General features: G+C 50.0%; 1 protein-coding gene across 2 annotated transcripts; it reads left to right on the forward strand.

Annotated features, from left to right (window-relative positions):
• Positions 1-60: 60 nt before the first annotated feature.
• Positions 61-12,321, forward strand: POLH (DNA polymerase eta). 2 transcript variants are annotated; one of them, XM_075925018.2, is made up of 10 exons: positions 66-582; positions 667-801; positions 1,871-2,097; positions 4,343-4,512; positions 5,693-5,796; positions 7,072-7,191; positions 8,126-8,249; positions 9,589-9,654; positions 10,070-10,242; positions 11,385-12,321. In XM_075925018.2, exons 1-10 carry the CDS (start codon positions 446-448, stop codon positions 12,214-12,216), a joined length of 2,088 nt encoding a protein of 695 aa, XP_075781133.2. In that variant the 5' UTR covers positions 66-445; the 3' UTR covers positions 12,217-12,321. The 2 variants fall into 2 exon arrangements, with proteins under 2 accessions (XP_089633521.1, XP_075781133.2); XM_089777395.1 differs by having other exon boundaries at positions 61-801.
• The last annotated feature ends 4,247 nt before the right edge of the window (positions 12,322-16,568 follow it).

The raw sequence follows: 16,568 nt of genomic DNA on the forward strand, positions 1-16,568 counted from the left end.
CGCATGTGCCACGAGGCTCGGGAGGCGACTGCGCATGAGCCAGTGGACCCGCGCGACGCTTGAAGGAGGAAAACCGCATGCGCAAAGGGAGGGTAACGGCGCCGGCGAGTCCGAGGACATGACGACGCGCATGCGCTAGCCCACGTCCCGTTTCCTTAATACCCGGAGATCCAATGGAAGTAGCCGCACGTTCCGCGCCAGTTCTTTGAACCGGAAAAAGGGGGCTTTTAACACCGACCCACCCGCAGCCCCTTCCGCGGGCACTACAACTCCCAGCGTGCACCGCGGGCCTCCGGGTCTTATCTTGCGCCTACAGCTCCCAGCCGGCGCCGCGCGGCGCCTCAGCGGTGGGCGGGGCAGCGAAACAACGTTGGGCGGCGCGCGCTCGCCCGCGGCTTGCTGGGCTTGGGAGCTGCGACCGTTGGTTGACGGTTGCAGCGGCGGCATGTCGCGCGGGCGGGAGCGCGTGGTGGCGCTGGCGGACATGGACTGCTTCTTCGCGCAGGTGGAGCAGCGCCGGGAGCCGCGGCTGCGGGGCCGGCCCTGCGCGGTGGTGCAGTACGACGCGTGGCGGGGCGGCGGGTACGTGCTGCCCCCTCCCCACCCCCTTCCCTCCTCCCGCGCCCCCCGCCCGCCCGCCTCACGCGCCGCGCGCTCTCCCCGCAGGGTCATCGCCGTCAGCTACGAGGCGCGCGCCTTCGGGGTCTGCCGCGGCATGCGGGCGGACGAGGCCAAGAAGCGCTGCCCGGAGCTGGTGCTGGCGCGGATCCCCCAGGCTTACGGGAAGGCGGATCTGAGCAGGTGAGGCGAGCCCCGCTGGGTGTCTGCAGCGCCCGGCTCCGTCCCGCCCGGGACAGGGACTGAGGAGCCACCTTTCTGCGCCGGCCCCGAGGAGAACTGCGAGGGGGGAGCGGGAAACCTGCCCCTCACCAGCCTGCAGGCCAGGTCTGTGCAAGGGCCTAGGCACAGAGTGGTAGCCCCGGATGGCTTGGTATCATCTGTGTTCCTCTGGGATGTGAATAAGCCACCCTCGTGAGCCGCATAAAAGGCACCAAGCTAAGGGCCGTGTGGACAACATTATATGTGCAGGGGCACTTCTCTTGCTAATCTAGCTGATCACTGGGGCTGGAGTAATGAAGTTGATAGGAGAGCTCTTTCCTATGGGCTTGATGTGTCCCTGTCTCTGTAAGCTCTGTAGCGTAGCCATAGCAAAGGTGATCATAGTCTTACTCTAGCTGCTTCCTGTACTGATGGAAGAAGTTTTTCCATCAGTGTCCTTATCCACCTCCACAAGAAGTAGTAGCTAAGTTGCTGGGAGAATCCTTCCATCAACTGGTCATGTCTACACCAAGTATTAGATTGACATAGTATCATCTGAGAGAGAGGCAGTTATGTAGCTTAGCCTTAAGGCAGTTATGTAGCTTAGCCATCTGTAGCTTAGCCTTAAGTGTCTGGTTCTGTCAAGCCAGACCCTTCCCTAGCACTACACAGATTCAGAAAAGGTGACTGTAATGTGTGTTGCCTTGCCTTTCAGCCTCTGAGTTTATCCACAGGAGGGTCAAACTACAGGTTTTTTGCTGGGAATTTGCTGGACCAGAAGAGGTCCCCTGTCACCAGCCCCTCAGTCTGCCACCCTCCCTGCTACCGATTCCACTTCTACCCCGGCTGGTCCTGCAGCCACCAGCTCCAGCCCTGGGTGGGCTTTTGGATGCTGGCCTGGGCCCTGCTGTCACCTGCCGTCCTGCTACTAGGCTCCCATCCAGTAGAGGACTTGAATGGAGAGATGAAAGGAAAGAGACCATAGGCTGAGAGGCCCTTGAGTCCCCATGTTCATGACAAAGACTAAACTGCTTGTGTCTTTTCACTGCAGGTACCGAGAGGCCAGTGTAGAGGTGATGAAAGTGATGTCGCGCTTTGCTGTGATTGAGCGTGCCAGCATTGATGAAGCTTACATGGACCTGACTAGTGCTGTACAAGAGAGGCTCAAGAAGATGCAAGGGAAACCTATCTTAGCAGAGCTGCTGCCAACTACCTACGTCCAGGGACTGCCCAACATCTCTACAACAGCAGCAGAGAAAGAGAATATGGATCACAAAGGTAATGCCAAGCCACCAGGCAGATGCTGCTTCCTGTTCCTGGTGTTAAACAATTTCTTTTTGCTCTTCATTTTAGTTTATTTTCCTTCATCTCTAAAGAAAGTGAGGTTACAATGTAATTGCCCTACACTGCAGTCTAAATCAAAGAAAGAGAAAAAAGGAGGCCTCTCAGGCTGTGTCCAGACTCAGGAGTTTTTTCCGAAAAAAGTAGCCTTTTTTCGAAAAACCTTCACCTGCGTCTAGACTGCAGCCGCGTTCTCGAAATTAAATCGAAAGAATGCGGCTTTTCTTTCGACGGTGGTAAACCTAATTCCACGAGGAAGAACACCTTCTTTCAAAAGTGCTCTTTCGAAAGAAAATACAGGACTATGTAGCACTAAAGTGCTACATAGTCCTGTATTTTGTTTCAGCTACACCAGACTAACACGGCTACATCTCTATCACTTTCAAAAGAAGGCGTTCTTGACAGCAAACAGGCTTTTTAGAAAGAGAGCATCCAGACTCACTGGGTGCTTTCTTTCGAAAAAGCGGCTTGCTTTTTCGAAATTCCGCGTGCAGTCTAGATGCACTCTTTCGAAAGAGGCTTGCAGTCTAGACATAGCCTCAGTGTGGAAACACAAGGGAAACAAGGCTTCCTTAGTAACAGGTGAAAGGCAACTTACTTGTGACTGTGAAAGGCCAGCATTGCAAATAGAGTCTGGGGAAGAATTCTAGCATCTCCTTTCCCTGCTTGGCCCTTACCAATCTTTCATCCCTACTTGCCATGCAGAATGCCTGCACCCAGGTTGCTGATATCCATGGGCTGAAGGTCAAATTCAGACAGTTTCAAAATCCACTAGGATCTAGTCCAAACATTCACAAACAACCACTTGGGAGCGCTGTTGTGCACGTACTTGAGCACTTTGCAGACTGAGACAAAATTATGTACCGACTGTGGTCTATTTAGAGCAGTGTTTTTCAAAATGTGGTCTGTGGCTGCCTCCCAGGTGGTCCATCGCGGGAGCTTTCTCTTCCCACCCTCCCCCATGCAGCGGGGAGCCCATGCTGCCATTGCAGCCTTGTGGTTGGTGTGCAGCCTCAAGGCTGTAGCTGTAGCACCAGCTCCAGTGAGCAGGCAGGGCGGTAAAGAAAGCAACCCCCGCCCCCAGGTGCACGGGCCTCAGAGCTATACGTGGAGGAGTGCCGCTGCCATGGTAAGAGGGCATGTCCCTCAGTTGGTTCTGTGGGGCAGGCAGCAGGTTGGGCTGTGTGGAGCTCGGCAGGGTGGGCTCTCGTGGTGTGTGAGCAGCCCCATCGCTATCCTGGCAGCAGGTTGGGCTGTGCTCCACCCGCAGTAGTGAGAGGAGGCAACGCTGGGGCTGAGGACCTTGCACACGCAGGAGGCAGGTGGAGGCTCGGGACCCTTTGGGGCTTTGCACTCACAGGGACTCGGTCTGGGGGGTGGGGCTGAGCAGCGATGGGTGCTCTGGGTTTGCCTTGCTGGGCACTTCTGCTACTGATGAGGATCATGGGCTTGCCTCGCTTCCCCTGCCCACCCAGCACTCCAGTCAGGGAGTGAGGTCAGGGCACAAGGGGCTTGCAAGCCCCCAACTCCTCTCCCTGTCAGGAGCAATGGAGTGGGACCGGGCTCCGACCCGTCTCTTGCCCCAGCTGGAGCACTGGGTGGAGCCAGACAAGCACTGGCAAGAGCAGAGGTAGGACTGGGGGTAGATGGACTGCAGCCCACCCAGGCCCATTCGTGGCTACACCCCTGATTTCAAGATATTCTGCAGCACAGATCTGTGTGTGGAAGTGTGGTTTTTTTCTCTTTCTGCCTGTCTTCTTGTTAGCATCTAAGGAAGTGAGTTGTAGCTCATGAAAGCTTATGCTCTAATACCCTAATAAATTTGTTAGTCTTTAAAGTACCACCAGACTCTTTGTTTTTTGTTGAAACAGACTAATACAGCTAGCTCTCTGAAACCTTACTTCATCTTGTTCACCTTGGGTGCCCAGGGTGCAGTTGGGAGAATAGTTGTGTCTGTTTTAGTAATATGATAGCAAAGAGACTTGCTTTCCTTTTTCCAAAGGATATGTTCAGTAAAGAGGATTTTTTTCTTTTCTAAATGCACTGGTGCAGGGTGCTTAACTTTTGACCATGGAGTAAAGGTGCAGTGACAAGCATATGGCCACCATTCATTCTGGCTTGCTAGAACCCCCACACTCCTTGCTGTGTTGGGTTTTAATCTCCTTTGTGCTCTTTTTTTCAGAGGCGCTGCGGCAGCGTGGCTTGCGCCAGTGGCTTGAATCACTGCCTTTTGGTGACATCAGCTGTCCAGACCTGCAGCTGACAGTCGGAGCAGTAATTGTGGAGGAAATGAGGGCAGCAGTAGAAGCAGTTACAGGATTGAGGTGTTCAGCTGGGATTTCACACAACAAGGTGTGTGTAACACAATGGGGTGATTTTATTTCAAATGGTGAACTCTGATTATGCAGGAAAATAAAGGAAACTGTCAGAGTCCCTGTCTGATAGCATCTGAGTAGAATGGAATATCATGGTCACATTTAAACATGTAGTTGAAAATAACATTAAATATAGGAATGGGTTATAATATTTGCCCAGTACCATGGAGATGTAAACTATCTGGACCTGGATTCACTTACTGGCCAGGACTCTGATTTTTCTGACACTTTGAGCAGTCAATTTACTGTGGAAAAGATCTAGTGCTCAGGAGAGAGTCCTCTCTAGAAATGACTGATCTTAGTGTTTCTTTCCTACAGTGAGGAGGCATGTTCTATGCCTGTAGAAGGTATTTACTGGTGTAAACTCTTCTTTAATTTGTCATACCCTAGGTCATTGTGGTCCCCTCCCTCCATCAATGCTGGATGTGAGATGGATTAGGTTGGCACTCTGAGACTCACTATCTTGCAGTCTGGTGGATGTGCTTTGAATAATGTACAACCAGCTGCTTGCAGCAACCATAACCACACTCGTGCAGCCAGCTGTGAAGGGGAACTGACTCACTCTGATACTGCGGCTCTGGGTTTTTTTTTTTGCTGCATCAACTATGTGACTTTTTACTGACTCGCATTTTGTGGGTTTCCTTCTGTAGCACTCTGTTGTTGCTGACCTTGCAGAGAGAAGACAGAGCAAGACAGGAGCAGAGAGGATGGAAGAGAAGATCAGACAGAAAGGAGGCAGGGATAGTTAATAGGGCAGGAATGTGATGGCTGCTCTTGAGGCTCTAGCAAAGTTTTCTGACCAAAACTGAGCCAACATATCCATGCTAAACACCCTAAGTCTTCTAGACTATCTAAAATGGGGCTCTGACTTCTTTCTCAGAGTTAGACTTTCAGACAACATTGTGTTTAAGGACAGTTTAGCCAGCACAGTTCAGATACTGAGGTAGTTAATAACTGGGAATAAAGAGTGATGAAACATGAATCTTGTTCTTAGCAATGCTCTGCCCATGGAAAACACTGTGAAATCCCAAAGTCCTGCAGCCTTTAGCTGCGGGCTGTATTGCAGAACCTAGGAGGCAGAGTTTTTTAGAAGCCTATGGTCCTCTGAGCATATGGGGTTTGCAGTAATGGGGTTTCCACACTCTTCCATATTCCAGGTACTGGCAAAACTGGCCTGTGGGCTGAACAAGCCCAACCGCCAGACGCTGGTATCCCAGGGATCTGTCCCACAGCTCTTCAGCCACATGCCCATCAGCAGCATGTAAGTATTGGGGAGTTGTGTGCTTTTCTTGACCCTGGGATCTGGCAGTAGAGTGCATCATCCCCTCTTTCATGCTGCTGCTTTGTTCACTAGAATCTAAGCATTCATTTAAAAAAAAAAATCTCTAACTGGTCTGTTGCTGAGATGGCTGTGTTAGTTCAGGCTCGCCCTGCAGGCAGAACTTGAATACTTGGGAGAAGTATGAACTGCCCCATTTATCCGAATGAGGGCTAATTCAGATATTCAGTGATGACGTAGACATTTTGGTCTTATCTACATGAACATTCAGTTTGCAGCTGGCTGTCCTGTTTACACTCACAGTTCTGTAGTGCACTTTGAAATGGGACTAGCTCAAAGCATATTAATGGACAGTTAGTGCATGGAAAGCTAATTGTAGGGTCAGTTCCCCCCCCTCTGGTATGCTAAGAAGTAATTGTTAGGAGACAGGCCCTGAAAACGTTAAATACTTATTGTTAAAATATGCAAAAAGGGAGAAGAGGGATTCTATTGAGAAGATCTGTGCGATTTACTGAGAGGGACAGCTCCATTCTGACATGAGTCAGTAGATTTGGGAAATGCTGCCACTTCCTTCTGCCCCAATGAAGGAGGCAAACCCAAATGGTCTACCAAAGTCCAGTGGGTGTCATTTGCACCTCTCCCCTAAGGTGTAATTTAATTCAAGAAGCACAGTGGGACAATGTGCAAGGCTCAGTAAGTAGAAACATAGACTTCCTGTGCTTTGTGTATTCAGACCTCAGTGATGGGGAGCAGAGCACCTGGAGAACACAGTCATATTCTGAATATCTGCACAGTCTGCTATGAACAATGTCTTTCAAAGTATATTTTGAGTGGAGCTTGGAAAATGTACCATCACATTCTTTTCCAGTCTGAGCCTGTACTCGGGAGGTGCAAAGTTAGCACCTGCCTTCAGATCACTAATACGGGAGAGGTTTCCTGCCCATGTAAAGGGGCAGCAAAAGTCTTCAAGGTTGGGCTGGGAGCCTGGGTAAGCAAATAGGTATTTTAAACAAAGGTGGGAGTCGTCTTTGTGCATTTGTCTTGTCTCTTTCTGTTCTTAAGCAACCACGTCTCTGGCTAGGGACTGATGAGCTGTCCCATCCTCACTGGAATCATCATGCTTTGCTCTTCTGTCAAGAAGTCTGGCCAGCCAGCACTGCTCCCTAACCTTTCCTGCTGACCTAGCCAGTGAATGAAAGCTAGGATGTGTTGAACAATGCATGTGAGGGATCTCTTCTATGTTTCCTCCTTCTGCAGCCGGAACCTGGGAGGGAAGCTGGGTGCCTCTATCACGGATATACTGGGAGTGGAGTACATGGGACAGCTGACCCTATTCAGTGAGTGTCAGCTCCAAACTCACTTTGGAGACAAGACTGGGTAAGTGATGCACTGGGTTCCCTCAGGTCTTCTAGATCTCCATAAGAAGCTAGGCTTGTGTTCTCCTTTTCAGCAGTAGATCCTTAGGCCATCCTTAGTGCTCAGGTTGCTGCTCTGGACAATTTGCTAAGGCCCTTTTGAGGGTTTCATTGTCATGAGCAGTGAGCTATAATGGTCTGTTAGGCCCATGCCGTGGCTTCTGATCTTTCCAGGTATTTGTCCATCCTCCCAAGACTAAGCCCTTGTTTGCTGTTCTAGAGGTGCAACTCAAGCTCTCAAGCAGGTTAGAGAATATGGAATGGATTGGGAGGCAGGCAGTGCTCAGGCATAGCACTGGCTGATCACCTAGGTGTTGGGAGCTTAGAATAGCAGTCCAAGCCTGAAATGCCAAGTGCCCAGAGCAGTGGCTGGGAACCGCTAGAGAAAGCTGCTGTTGAAGGGAGGGAGCCAGCTGGGGAACCTGAGCAGTGACTGTAGCTGAATGAAATCAGCTGTCTGGGGAGGTAAAACCATCATCTGAGTATAGTTATCCTTGTCAAATTGAGAAGCAGTCCATTGCTTCAGCTAGCTGAGGTCACCTAACTATGGAACCCCAGACATAGCCAGTATGAGAGAGGGATACGTTAGTAGCTTGATTAAATGGTTAACTGAGTGAGCCTTCATGGTTACATGCAAGACCTCCCCCCACTCCCCTCCCCACACACTACTGCATCTGTATCAGAGGTAGAGGGGGAGGAGAAGCAGGCAGGAGCTGGTGCTCATGGGGGGGGGGACCAGTTTTTATGCAGACTGTCTCCTGTGGAGCTACTTGCCTTCTCCTCCCCCCTGTGCTGCTGCATTCCTGAGGCTAAATACTCAGTGATCCTAAATGAGGTGAGGAGGCGAGATGGAACATTATCAGCCTTAATCTCAGACCTCCCCTGGGGGCTTTCAGGTCCTGGCTCTATGATATGTGCAGAGGAATCGAACAGGAACCTGTGAAACCACGGCAGTTGCCTAAGTCCATTGGTTGCAGCAAGAACTTCCCTGGGAAAGCAGCCTTGGCCACTCAGGAACAGGTAGGAGTGTGATAGATTGCCGCAGCGGAACTGGTTTAGACCTAGTATATGGGATGGCTGCTGAACCACTCTATAGGTTACAGCCTCCTCTCCTTGGGCTCAGGAGCTGCTCCATCTCACCGTGCTGAATGTAGTGCCCTGATATCAAGCTCTCAGGCTTTGTAGGCTCTGTTCAACAACAGCAGCTATGTAACTCAGCAGAGAAACCTCTCCCTCAGTCAGCAGAGAACAGAAGCCTCTCAGCCCTTCATACACTGGAGCGTGCTGACCAGTGTGAACAGAGGGTCAGGGTTGTTCCTTTGTCCTGCCCTCTCCTCAGCTGCATACCCAATACCTTCCTGACACTGATTAATTTTAAATCCTATTCTTGCTGTGCCTGAGGGAGCACCATGGTACTGGGTGTTTCAGGAGGAACATGTCCTGTGCACTATATTTTACCTTTGCTGTCAGATATGCTAGAGCATCTTCATCATCAGACTGTTTCTTCTACCTTGAGCTGCACTTAACCAAGGCAGACTAGGCAGGAGCTTGGAGGCAGATTCCCTCTGTCATCTGGCTGCCTCTGTCACAGTTGCTGGCCTTTATTTGTTACTACTAAGCCTCTTCAACGAGAATCCAGCTTCCTTCTGGAAAAGAGCCTTTAAATGCCTGGATGGAGTGAAAGTCCTTGTGTGACTGCAGCAGTGCAAGTGATGGTAAATTTGCTAACACAAATGTCATCAAAGTCAGCTGGGCCCCTACTGGGGAATACCTGTTTTTGGGCAGGGTGGGAGAGGGTTTTCTATGCACCCATATGATAGAGCAGTACAAAGCTGAACTCTTAATCTACCAGCCTGAGTTCAGATTAGGTTTATGTCAACATTCTCATGTTAGAAATTCTATCTTTCCTTGTGTTACTAACAAGTGAGAGGGCAGGAGTGATGAGGGCTCTAAAAATCCATAGGATTTCTGCACTTGCTGCATTTCCCTGGGCTTGGGACAATGCCACTAGAAGATGCCTTATTCTTTTTGGATTCCCAGCACTGGCATGTGCGGCAGTGCCTGGCATGCTCTAGCTTCCGAGGCATGGATGGCTTCTCAGATTAAATCCAAACTCTGTCTCCCCAGGGTTTAATGATTCCCTGGAAGCTTTTGTGGTATCTTGGGATTTGTGTGAAACTGACCTGTTGGTCCTTGTCAAAGCCAAGTGCCCCTTCAGTGTTCCTCACTGCCTTGGGCTCTGGATGTCTGCAGCTTACTGAGTGTGGTACTGTTCAGGGTTGTTTGCCAGATTCTGTAAAGGCAGCTGCTTGGATGTGTGTGAGAGTGTATCAGTTGTTGCTATGTGCTCTTCTTGCAGGTGCAGCACTGGCTCCTGCAGATGGCCTTGGAGCTGGCGGGGAGACTGAACAAGGACAGAGTCCAAGTAAGGAGGGGCTTGAGAGGGTATTCTGCCTTCTCTTGCTGTGGGGCTGGGACAGAGCCTACAGGGTCTTGGCTCACTGAGCTGACACCAGCCTCAGGGAGGTGGTGAATGGCAGAGGAAGTTGCCCTGCACTTAAATGCACATCTGCTGGCTGACTTTGAGTTGAGAGGTGCGGAAGGACCCAGAGAAGGAAAGATTCACCTGTAGGGCTAGAAGCACACACATGCACTAGGTCTGTGAGCCCTCACATACTGTATTTACCTGACTGTGATAGTGATGGAATGGCAGTTTGTCCTACCAGGACAGATTGTGGCATTGGATTGAAAAGTTACTGATTGGCCACATAGTGCTCAGGCTGAGCATGTTCCTGGCATTTATTGCTTTGTCCTGTGCAGCAGCTGTCTTCTCTCTGCAGAACTGCCGGGTGGCCAAACAGCTGAGTGTGAGTATCCGCATGCAGGGCAATCAGCGAGCCAGTGCCCTGTCACGCCACTGTGCCCTGTCACGCTATGATGCCCATAAGATCAGCAGTGATGCCTTCGCGATCATCCGAAACTGCAACATGGCAGGATCTCAACAGGCTGCATGGTGAGCAAGTTCTCTTTCTGGCTCAGGGTTGGTGTGCTGGAGGACGGGGGTTGGGCTGTGCCCTGGGAGGTGACACATGCAGGGCAAAGGGGAGGTACTGAGTACAGACAGGAAAAGGGATTGAATTCTTAGGAAGGAGCTTGATTTGGCAGAGGGAGTTGAGGGCCCCTGGAGTTGGAAGAAAGTAGGCTTCCCCTGGGGGGCATCAGATAATGGAGTAACCACTGAGATTTGGTGCAATTAACACTGTTATTAAATAAAATATCTAACATCCCTAGCAGAGCCAAGGTGCATATTATCCTGTGCTTAGCAGCAGGTGAGCATTACCCATCCAGAAGGAGCATTATCCTCCCCCATCTCCTGCCATGCAGTGCCAGCTTCCACATTCAGCATGCGGGGGTGCCAGTAGAAAAGGGGGCAAGTCTGCACCCAAGACTGTGCTCCTGTAGAGTTGGAATGAACTGAGCTGTACCTGCTGCAGCATGAGTACCTGACTGGCTTGAGCTCAGGGTGCCATCCCTGGGCCAACCAGAAGAGAGTGGCTGTGCTCTGGTTGTATGGGGACAAGATGTTAATTGAGCAGAGAGGCTTTGAGGGAAATAAATGCATTTTAACCACAACAATTTTTCTTTCAACCCTTATCTCCTAGCTGAGGCAGGAGGATGCAGTATACTGGGCTCAGAGCAGCAACTCCTCCTGACTGGGAGCCTGAGAGTTGCTAGGGCTGTAAGATGCCATTTAAAAAGTTAACTGGTTAAACAGTATGTGTAACCAGTTAACCCTGGAGGGCTGGGCCCCTTGTACCATGGGTAGGGAGCTATTCAGGCTCCCTGCCATTATCCAAGGGGCCTGGCCTAGCTTCCTCAAGGAAGCACCGCTTTGCTCCGGTCAGTGACACAGGCAGTCTGCACTGCCCAGGCTGCTTAGTGCAGTGAGAGGGGGAGGAGAGGTATTAGCATTTTGCCAACAGGCATGACTAAGACACACTGCTCTCCCAGCCCACAAGTGTCCTGTCCCAGCTGTCAGCTGCTACACTGTCCCCATGCCCAGTGAAACTAGACACACTTATTTAAATTCTGCCTTGAAAGGCTTCTCACTTCATGGGCTGAGTCTGAACTGCTGCTAATCTGCTTTCTTGACAGGTCCCCTCCTCTCACCTTTCTGCATCTCACTGTGAGCAAGTTTTCGGAGGCTCCAACGCTCTCTCCTGCAGGCATTGCTGCCTTCCTGACTAGTGACACCCAGTGTACGCTACCAGTGGGCACCGGTCCATCCAGCCCAAATGCCAAAGGCACTGGGAGCCCAAGAAAAGATCCCAGCAAGAAGTCCACAAATGCTATTGAGTCCTTTTTCCGGAAGGCAGCAGAAAGGCAACAAGCTCATGTGGTTACAGGCCCCTGCCTGCCTGACATCCCTAGTGCAGGGGCAGAATTGTCAGTGCCTGAGCCCTGTGTCCACAGTGCGAGAGACGGTGCCATCCTTGGCAAGAGTCTGGAAATGTTTGTGAGGCACAGTCCCAAGGGTTGCAGCTCTCCCTCCCCTTGCAGATGGCTTCCCCCTGAGGAGATGCTCGCTGACCATGCAGAAACCCCTTCTGCTGGTCCACCCTCTGGGAGTGTCCTAGAAACAGAACCAGCTGCTTCAGAGCTACCTGAGTGGAAGCAGCAGAGTCTGCCACCATCTGCTGAGTTTGCACCAGGCCCTGCCAGCTCATCAGCTGACAAGCTGCACTGTGAGAAGTGTGGGCAGCTGGTGCCAGTGTGGGAGCTCCTGGAGCACATGGACTATCACTTTGCTGTGGAGCTGCAGAGCTCCTTCTCAGAACCCAGCCCCATCAGGACTCCTGTAGCTACTTCTAGTTCTCCTGCCAAGGGTAAAAGCAAAGCCAAGACCCCTGGAGGCTCCAATGCAAAGCGCCCCAGGCAAGGAGTGACCAGGACTCTAGAATTCTTCTTTAAACGGCTCCCTCCTTAGGACCCCCAGGTCCATTTTAGTGTGAAGTTGAGTGATTTCTGAAGTTTTTATCCTTCCTGTGAACTTATCCAAAGATTGCATAATAAATGTCTGCAGTGAGTGAGACTTTTGGGGAAACATGGCAGAGAAATGCATCCAGCTTAACACTTGACACTGCCTAGTACTGTTCCTCCAGAAACAGTGTCAGGATAGTGTATCCTGGGTAATGCTCAGCAAGTTCCCATGTCCCATCCCTGGGCATTTGAGCGCCACAAACAGTAATGGATGTTGCACATGCAATGTGCTGGAGAGTTGGGGAGTGATGTCACCCCCATTTTACAGCTGCGGGGCTAGGGTATAGCATGATGGTGACTGCCTGATGTCACAGGAGGCTCAAGTACAGTCTAGGAGTGAGCCCTAACCCCTGCAGTGCCTTAACCACAGGATCTTCCTTCCTGTCTAATACTCCTTGCTGCTGCCTGGGTAGCTTAGTCCTACAGCAGGGACAGAATTCCTCTGATCAGTCTTTGTCTGAGATAAGGCAGAGAAGCTACCATCACTGCTAAGGTGTCTCTCTGCAGCTTTGTTCTGCTGTCCTGGTCTCATGCACTGAGAGATGATTTTATTAGCTCTAGCCCCCTTTAGGGAGGTTCTCTGAACCCAAGGCCTGCCATAATACTGAGCCGGTTTTTCTTCCTCCTGGGGCAGAGAGATCAAGGCCTGGGAGAGTGCATGGCTGTGGCAGAGTTATGGCTGAACACTACAGGTGAAGAGGATCAAACTGCACCTGCAGAATCTAGTACTGGCTCAGAACTGGGCTTTAGTGCACACACAGCAGACTGCTGTAGCCCTCAGGTGTGTCTAGATTTTGCCAGCTGTCTACACTGGCCGCTGGAATTTGCACAAGAGCACTGACATTCTAGTGTAAGAATTCAGTGCTGCTTGTGCAAATACTTTGACACTCCTGCTCAGGGATAAGCCCTCTTGCACAAGAGGGCCAGTGTAGATGGGCACCTTTAATTTTTTGCACAAGAAAGCCTGATGGCTAAAATGGCCATCGGAGCTTTCTTGCGCAAAAGCGTGTCTCTACTGGGCACAGATGCTTTTGCGCAAAAGCATCTGCCAATCTAGACTTTCTTTTGCAGAAATACTTTTAATGGAAAAACTTTTCAGTTAAAAGTATTTCTGCAAAATCACACCAGTCTAGATGCAACCCTCATGTGTAACAAACTTGTGCTTCCTCCCAGGTGCCTTAAGTAGCAAGGTCACAGCTCAATGGGTCTCTGTTCTATTGCCTTGGTAATGAAGTGGGTATAGTTAAAGTCTAGCCCTACAGGCCTTGGGAATCCTGTCTCCCAGAATCAATCCTAGGGGGTTGCAAGGGAAGAGGAGACTGGGCTAATGGAGTCCCCATCACCCAGTCTACTTTGATTCTAATGGTGATAGAAATGTAGCCGTGTTAGTCTGGGGTAGTTGAAGCAAAATGCAGGACAATGTAGCACTTTAAAGACTAACAAGATGGTTTATTAGATGATGAGCTTTCATGGGCCAGACCCACTTCCTCAGATCAAAGCTCATCATCTAATAAACCATCTTGTTAGTCTTTAAAGTGCTACATTGTCCTGCATTTTGCTTCAACTACCCCAGACTAACACGGCTACATTTCTATCACTATTCTACATGCAAGGCACTACATTTAGCCGTTTGGAATGGAAATCCATCAACCATAAAGCTTCCACTATTTGATCTGAGGAAGTGGGTCTGGCCCACGAAAGCTCATCATCTAATAAACCATCTTGTTAGTCTTTAAAGTGCTACATTGTCCTGCATTTTGATTCTAATGGTTTGTCTTCTACCCACACATGCAAACAATGTCATGTGCTCTACTTCCCCTTGTCACTGGACCAATTCTCTGTGACACAGGTATGACAATGGTCTTTGTGATTCTTGCTGCCTGCCTAGAGAATGATAGCTCACCTTGCGGGGATGGAATAGGCTGCCTTGGCATTTACTACCTTTGCAGGTAGCATTGGTGTGTATCGAGAACAAGTCTGAATGGAGCCAAACTGCATTCAGTCGCTGAAGAGCCTCTAGTCTGCACAGAGTTCAGTTCAGAGGGAACTAACCCTCCCACTGGGTGATTCCTTGAGGTTTGGGTTCGTGTCAAAGCACTAGTCACTGCCACACAACTGAACTGAGCACTGTGTAGGAAAAGCAGCTCTGGGTGTGGTTTGGAAATTCTAGCCTTGCAGGCAGTTTCATCAGTTGTAAGATTCCCCCCATCCCTCCCCCTTTAGAGTGAGCAGAGGGACAGCCTCAAGCTCCTACTGCTGGCTGTAGATAGTAGGGAGCCATTATAGCTGTATTAGCACGACTATTTCCTTTCCCTTCCCCCACCAGCTCAACTACAGCAGCAAGTTCTTGCATCAGCTGCTAGTTCTGCCTTAACCAGAGCCTGCTGCTTTGATCTGCTCTGGGCTACTCCTTTGCTAGTGCAGTTCCAGTACCTTCCAGCATATCTCACTCATGTAGCTTTTCTGAAGATGTTGGAGGAAGGGATTCTGCCTCAGAACTGCCTGTAGTCATTTGGGAGGGACAGAATTAAAATGACATTCCCACTAAAGTTAGGTTTGCCCTTTAGAAAGAAACGTGCCCCCTCCCCACAGACATTACAACCTGTTTGGTGGGATTGCATCACTTTGCTGTCCTACAGGGCCATCAGGAAATGAAAATGACTCAGGTGGTGGCCAAGTCTATAAAACAGAAAACTGAATAAATGAAAAGCTACATCTAAGCTGGGATCAGCTGACAGGTTGTCAAATAATAAAGGGTGGAGACAAGTCCAGCAAGCCACCCTCAGTGATGCAGAGTGCAGAAATTTGTCCTGTACTTCAGTCCCTTCAAGGAGCAGCACTGGAGCATTTCCAGTTTTGTTTAGTCTCCTGTGTATAGGTTTGGATTAGATTGCTTGAGCAAGTAAAATGTCAAACATCCACATCACTATAAAATGAAAACATTGGTTCAGTGATAAGCAAGTCAGAATGCTACTTGAGGATTTAAGAATCACAACATCTGTCATGAAATAGTGTGCCCCACATGCTCACCACTGTAAAAATATAGATCAATAAAAAATGCTTACATTGATATTATCCATCTGAATTAAAGAATCATTCTGCCAAGTCTAGTGCTGCAATTGTCTGTTTGCAGTCAGCTGCTCCCCACCCCCAACTTTACATACGGCTTTTAAATTAACCTGAGCTAGGTCAAAGCACCAGTGAAGGTCACATGGCGTCTCTCTATAATCAAACTCCAGGGTAGCAGGAATGTGGCTTCAGACACATGAAAGTCAGCCCCACCCACTGCAATAAACACTGTGCTCAGAGTGACGTGGCTGTCAGCTACCTTAGCCACACATTGGATCAGGCCCAGCTCAGCAGGCAATATGTGCTTATAAGCAGTGACGTGTACAGTCCTCCACAGTACTTACAGGGCCCAGCACAGTTCGTTTACCAGGAAATAGAGAGCAGCTGGGAGAGGCTAGAGGGCTCCGCTCAAACATCCCCTGTCACAACTCAACCAAAGTTCTCTCTCAATAAAACATCTTTATTCTGTACATTATATATAGATGCCAAGGAGATGGAACCCGTCCCTCTGCATTAGAGACTCCAGGACAACAGTGAGCACAAAGAGCATGACACTGAGAACAGTCACGCCACAGAAGGTGGGAGGAAGCGCTCAGTCCCATCAGCTCTCCCAGGGAAGGGAGCAGCACCTTAAATGTGTGTCACTGCTGAAGATTACTCCAAGATCACTGCAAACAGCAGGAGGAGATGCCTTCTCCCAGGGCACCATTATTTGTCCTTAGGATAACACAGGAGGGGAAGTGCTTGCTGGGACTCTGTCCTCCCTGCAGGGGCACACACTGTAATGGAACCCAGTGCTACGTGCCAGAGCTGAAAGGGGAAGGGTCCCCTTTTCTAAGATGATGTGTGCAGTGACTGAAAGGGAAAACAAACAGACCAAGCCTCCCCACAAGGTACTGCCAGGAGAGTGGATACATTACCACACCCTGGGAAGAGGCAAAACCTGCTCACAGCTGCTATTAACAGCAATAACAAGATGGGCTTGACCTAGAGTTCTTAGTCTAAGCCAGAAGGATTCAAGCACAAAACATGGTGGAGGGAAAGCAAAGGAGCTAACCCTTCACAGGGGAGGAACAATTCTCTCCCTGCAGATCAGCTTGGTGCATTTTAACAGTCTGCAGGCAGGGATTCCCACCCCCACACAAGGTTCTCCACTACAGCAAAGGGCATGGCCTATGGTGAGGAGAGCTGCTGTGACAATGTCACCAAACTGATGTGAGAAGCTCAGTC

This window comes from Pelodiscus sinensis, chromosome 3 (genome assembly GCF_052426305.1).
Source record: "Pelodiscus sinensis isolate ZL-2025 chromosome 3, ASM5242630v1, whole genome shotgun sequence".
Classification (NCBI taxonomy): domain Eukaryota; kingdom Metazoa; phylum Chordata; order Testudines; family Trionychidae; genus Pelodiscus; species Pelodiscus sinensis.

Coding starts and splice junctions, on each gene's coding strand:
- POLH (XM_089777395.1), top strand. CDS start 446: ATGTCGCGCGGGCGGGAGCGCGTGGTGGCGCTGGCGGACATGGACTGC. Junction 802..1,870: donor GGGAAGGCGGATCTGAGCAG/GTGAGGCGAGCC, acceptor TTTTCACTGCAG/GTACCGAGAGGCCAGTGTAG. Junction 4,513..5,692: donor CTGGGATTTCACACAACAAG/GTGTGTGTAACA, acceptor TCCATATTCCAG/GTACTGGCAAAACTGGCCTG.